General features: G+C 47.0%; 1 protein-coding gene across 1 annotated transcript; it reads right to left on the reverse strand.

Annotated features, from left to right (window-relative positions):
• Positions 1 to 1,631: 1,631 nt before the first annotated feature.
• CCR75_004384 (uncharacterized protein) lies at positions 1,632 to 4,317 on the reverse strand. The gene is made up of 2 exons (XM_067962470.1): positions 4,124 to 4,317; positions 1,632 to 4,058 (listed from the first exon to the last, which is right to left on the reverse strand). Exons 1-2 carry the CDS (start codon positions 4,154 to 4,156, stop codon positions 2,097 to 2,099), a joined length of 1,995 nt encoding a protein of 664 aa, XP_067818985.1. The 5' UTR covers positions 4,157 to 4,317; the 3' UTR covers positions 1,632 to 2,096.
• Between the last annotated feature and the right edge of the window lie 1,683 nt (positions 4,318 to 6,000).

The raw sequence follows: 6,000 nt of genomic DNA on the forward strand, positions 1-6,000 counted from the left end.
GAACCATCACAATAGGGAGACGCCTTCGACTGCCTTAAATTTAGAGATTACTATTTTAAAATTCTCGGGTCGACAAGGAAGCGTCGGCCCATTAGCAGTATCTAACTGCTGCTGTCTCAACAGCTCGATTTGTTGAGCACCCTGTTCTGTCAACACCTACGCGTGTTGAGATCCTTGCTGGTCAAGCAAGGCTACTCTCTCTTGGGCCCCGTCGAGTTCGTATTGAATGAACTCGGCTATGGCCGCATGCTGTTCATATCTGTCTAGACTGAACATCATGGCACCAACGGCTGGCCCGCCGACGACCGAACTCATTCGTTCGATCGCTCTTTATTCGAGGCCACTCAAAGGAGTAAACCCTTCACGCGTGGCGTGATAGCCTTGTTGAGGGGATGGAAAGCTTCCTCTTCTTTATCAAACATGTCCACGTTGGATGGAACGTGCGTAGGTCGTCGAACGGACTACGAAGTGCTACCAGGTTTAACGGGACAACTCTCACTAGTACTGGTAAGTACTAGATTGACCTTACAAAAGTCACAGTGAAGGTTAGGTGCCGCGAAACTTCACGTAGACATGGACACAAAGGAAGGTTTCTAAGTAGCTAAGGGTCTTTAGCTTGAAGGTCTAGACTAAGGCTTTAAAATAGAGAAAAAGTAAAGCTGTATTAATATATTTAATTTCCTACGTAACGATCTTCTATCTACTACTGAACTTATTATATAAATATTTGACTGAGTAGGGCGCCTCCTTGCGCACCGCACAATCGTGTCTTATAACGATTGGCGGGGTTGATTTAGGCTTAAATCAACCAATCAATAGAGTAAATGTCTTACAATGCGTCAATACTATACAATTTGGAAATATTGGAACTATTTAAGTGCTGTAAATTTAAACGATGCCTTTTAAGGCATGCGCTTGTCAGAAATTAATCGAATTATCGAAAGTTTTACTTACTGTGGACCACAGGCACGCAATCAAGAAAAAGAGAAAGCATCCGCACCAATGTTACTAAAGCAAAATTACAGTAGCGCTAATTAATCGCTAACAGATGCATCTGCTGCAAGGCTCCTTCGATCTTGGCTCTTGAAAGCATTATGCTTCACTTGTGGTCAATTTCTGGCTGATAATTAAAACCGGTTTCGTATTCTCTTTTGACAATGCTCGGTACCTGACTAATCAACTCACTTTAGTGGCTTGCATTCGATACCAATCTTCATGTATCACTGCTTCCAGTGCAGCACGAAACGGATCATCTTTTGTTGACCTCGAGTACAATTGGACTAAAGTCTCCGGCGCAAGAATACTGACGTTCTTTTCAAAAGCAGCAAAATTAGTCGACGTTGATTGCGCGAAGAGCAACAATAGTTCATAAGTTGCAAGATTTTCCGCTTTTTAAATGGTCTTAAGGTTCATGATTTGATGAACTTCTCGAGTAGTAAAGCCTTGTTCCTTTCAGATCTCAACTTGCAAGTTCTTGACAAAGACCGAGTCACGTGTCAATCAGTGCTTCAAGAAGATTTGTGGTAGCTGGTCGCGACTTTGGCAGCAAATCGGCTTTCGCAAGGAGTGTCACCAGCTTCAGCTCCCCGAAAGTTGTCTTTAGTGTTTCGAGCATCTAAATGTGGCCATCTCGAAAACTATTGAAGTGTTTGTTGACATTGTTGTACCAGGTTGTGAATTTCGTGCTCTTAATAGGATTTGACGTAACTAATTAATGACCTGTTGCTTGTCGTTCTTGAAAAATATATAATTTGCAAAATTTTCACTTTTTTAAAAGAATAGCTGAAATCCGCGAACAAACTGCGTTCCATCTTATTGTAACCCAGATAAAAGCCTTCATACAAATGCTTCGATAAAGCGCAGCGTCCTGACGAGCAGACAAAGCTCTTAAAAACCTGTTCTAAATACATGATTTGCATTTTTTTCTCTTCACCGACAAGCACATCTTGATCAAAATAATTGCTTTACTCGGACAAATAAACTGCATTCCATCTTACCGTCCCAAATAAAAGCCTCAATTCAAGTGCCAAGGTAAACGGCAGCGTCCTGACGAGCATATACATCTCTTTTACAAGACCAATTCATGCAAACTTCCTCTACCGTCGACCTGGAGGTGGCTGAAGTGACGGATGTTGATGCTGTTTCGGATCACTCATTGGAATGGGAAAGCGATCACGACGTCCATTCTGAAGCACGCCAGTAGGTCCGCCCAAGTTCTTTGGATTCAGTCCTGCAAGTCGCTGGGGCGGTCCTTGGAGCTTCCGGTCGCTCTCCATCGTATACCGCATGGCACCAATCTTGTTCTCGTCTTTAATTGGTCGACCTGACATGCCTCGACGACCGTCTTGTTGCATATGAACAGCTTGGGCATGATGCTGCTGGGCTTGCATTTGAGCTTGCATCTGTGCGTGATGGTGCGCAGCCTGAGCTTGTGCATGCGCATGAGCTTGAGCCTGGGCATGCGCCTGCGCTTGAGGATGTTGCGACGGCATCTGTTGCGTTTGCTGCGGGTGTTGCATACCCGGGACCATACCCCCCATAACCCCACGAGGCATCATACCCCCTCCGTTCAAAGGGGTACTCCGACCCATACCCCGCATCATATTCATACTCGCATTGGGTACGCCACGCGCCAAGCCACTGCTTGCATCCGGTCCGCTTCCACTCATAGAATTCGACGTCGATGCATTGCCCATGCTCAGATTCATGGGTGCCTCACCTGTTCGTAGCATATGCGCCATCGGTGCTCCTTGACTCACTTGAGGCGCTCCATTTGGAGCATTTCCTTGACTCGGCGCACCCTGTGGCACTTGATATTGACTCTCCGGGGACGGTCGCGACGAAAACGTCGGCATGGGAGACGTCGTTGGCGGTTCCGACGGTCCTGGCGCCGAGTTGGCACCTGCCATGCCAATAGTTGATTGCCCTGTTTCACGCACGCGCAAGAGTTCAAGTCGTTCGCGAATAAATTGAGCATCGGCGCCCAGTTCGGCAGCTTTTTGATACGCATCCCGAGCGTCACTTGTTTGGTTACACGTGTCGTAGAGCGTACCCACGTTGTACCAGACCTCGCAAATGTTGGGATTGATATTAATTGCACGCGAGTACGCATCCAACGCGTCAAGATGCTGATTCAGTTGGTAAAAGAGCACGCCAAGGGAACACCAGACGTTAGGATTCTGCGAGTCGGTTGTCACGGCGTGTTTGTACGAATCGTACGCTTCTTCAAACTCTTGCACGGCCATGTAGCATCGACCCAAGAGGTACCAGCCTTTGCCATCTTGTGGATCAATTGTCACGGCTTTCTTGAGAAACTCGATCGCAGAAGGGTGTTCACTGTGTTTTAAACAGAGCCATCCGAGTTGCTGCAACGGCTTGGCATTATTCGGATTCAATTCCGCGACTTTCAAATAGCTCGATTTGGCCAATTGGATCTCGTCTTTTAGCTCGTAGACGTGGCCAATCTGGGTCCAGATATCACTGGCCATTTCCGTCGTTTGGACGTTTGCTTGGACATCGTGAAGCACCGACTTGAGACGCTCAAGGGCGCCGTCATAGTCGCCGCGTTGCTTGGCAATAATACCGAGACGGAATTTCACTTCAAGCGCCATGTTAAAGTTTGGCTCAAAGCGGAGCACGGCTTCAAACGATTCTTGCGCGTGCTCGAGTGACCCGAGACGTTCGTAAAGCTGGCCAATGCCGTACCACATGTTGGGATCTTTCTGGCTCATGGGATTATTGTACATGGCATACTGGTACGCCGTATGCGCGCTCGTGAGGTCGTTCATCATGAGGCAACAGTATCCAAGGTGGCCCCACGCGTCTGAGTTTTGCTCGTTGAGGGACACAAGACCGCGGAAGCAATCGGCCGCTTTCGTGTAATCCTCCACTTTCTCGTAGCAGCAGCCAATGGCAAAGAGCGCCGTGGCGTTCAAGCGATTGTGCGACAAGACCTTTTCGTACGCGACCATGGTGTTCTCGTCGTCGCCCATCATCTCGGCAATGCGGCCCAAGGACAACCACGCTTCTTCATTCGCAACGGAGAGTTGACGGCCAAGCTAGCAGCATGCAATTCGAGAGTTTAGCCGGAAAGGACCATCACTCGGGACTAAGGGCAATGTACCGTATTATTGTCTTCCATCTTGGGGGCGGCCATCGCAGGAAAGACAGGGACGTAGATGGTGAAGAGGTTCGCGACTTGCCACACACGCAAGAGAACACGAACTACAAACTGCTTTCCGACGTGGGCACGAGGCGCTTTATTGTCTACTGCCGCGAATTCGATGGTGTGGGGCTTCTGGGAAAGGGGAGATCAACATCCAGAGCGACAGGGAGAAAGAAAACCCTACCCACGACAAGAATGTGTGCATTGACAAAAGATGGGACTTTCGACAGACGCTAACCCTGCTACGATGGTTTTTAGTCTCGCGCGCAGGAAAAAAAAAAGACGTTTAGTACCATAAACATGTCATAAAAAATGTCACAGCGACAGTTCGTCCAGCTGCTTTTTCAAGCGTGACGAGCGTGACAGTCCTATGACCGACCGCTGTGTTTCTTTTTAGTTTTAAAGCATTAAAATGCGACGGTATGGGGTGGCAGTTCCATGATTTTCACAACGGTCGTCCAATTTGGCTAAGCTCCCATAAAAAAAGCCTTGAATGTTTCTACGTAATCGCTTCTTAATTGCAAGAATACGATTCTTGTCGTTTGCGCTGTGAAGAGGAAAACTTACACGCACGCGAAAACTGAAAAATCTGATCGGACGCAAGCTTAAAAGTTATATGGCGCTTATTGGAAAAAGCGAAACAATATGTTCACTAAAATTACACTCGGCGCATCTGTCCCAGATATATGAAAATACGCAGCAGCTGTTTGTAAAGTGGGGATGTTGCGCGACCGATACTGCAATGTGCGAGCAGGCGGCGGGACACATTTGGGGTTACGCTGACATGTGCAAAAATGTTGTTTTGAACATTTGATTTAATCAAATCTTGTCTCCCACTCTCTTTAATAGAATTAAATTTTATCATACACAATTGCGAAGTAGCAAATTATTTATGGTGCTAGGTATAAGATTGTGAAATGATCGAGCAAGCATTTAAACGAGTATTTGCAATAGCTAGGCCTGCGCAAATGTATGCGATGCTAACTTTAAAACGCATCGGCCAATCAACACTATATATTTTTAAATATTGTCAAGCAATAAGAGCACTTTTAAGCTTTTATTCACCTTGTTTAGGCATTTGCTTTTTTGAATTATACAAGAATCATTTACATCTTTATCTAATTTCTTAAATGTCAAAAACTTTTTTTTAATATTATAAATGATCGTCTAACATTCCTACTTCACCGTCCACTACTAGAGAGAGAGGTTCAGAGAGTCTTTTTACTTAGTGTTTCTAAGTACAAGACCTCTGGAATGTCCTGAGCCAGGATATGAGCGCCGGTGTACCCGGTGGCTGATCGTGACCGATCCCCTGAAATAACGGGGACCCTCTAGGTTGTCGAATAAGCAGTTCAATACACGCATTGAGAGTCGCCCCTCGAATGGCTGTAGCTGCTGCTCGATGTTCTCGTTTCGCAACGGCCCGTAACTGTCGTATACACGCTTCCCATTGTTGCTCTGTGCCGTTGTGACCGTGTTGATCCGCTCCGCGAAACACTACTGCATTCCTGTCCGTCCATAATCGGGTGTGGCAAACCGTTGTGAGGATTGTCCATATCCGCTGCCATTCGAGCTCGGCTCCGGGGGCATCATCGTCAAATCGGTCGACTAAAATAGCTTTCCGGTATCGAGGTATCGCGGTAGCCCGCCGGTTGGCGCACGCTGCCATAAAGTGCCTCGTTCTCTGACGTGTCGCCATTTCCCCTGTCCAATGGCTTACGACTTTGTCCCAAAGGGCTTGCGCACAATAGCAATCCCAAAAAATGTGCCGCAGTGTCTCTGGACTTGCCGCGCATCGAGTCGTCCTCTGGCAACAATTATTGCTCTCTCGTCCA

Source organism: Bremia lactucae, linkage group LG10, assembly GCF_004359215.1.
Source record: "Bremia lactucae strain SF5 linkage group LG10, whole genome shotgun sequence".
Taxonomy (NCBI): Eukaryota; Oomycota; class Peronosporomycetes; order Peronosporales; family Peronosporaceae; genus Bremia; species Bremia lactucae.

Excerpts from the sequence above, each read along its gene's own strand:
- CCR75_004384 (XM_067962470.1), bottom strand. The coding sequence starts at position 4,156 with ATGGCCGCCCCCAAGATGGAAGACAATAATACG. Across the intron at positions 4,059-4,123 it reads AGATGGAAGACAATAATACG|CTTGGCCGTCAACTCTCCGT; the intron begins GTACATTGCCCT and ends GCATGCTGCTAG.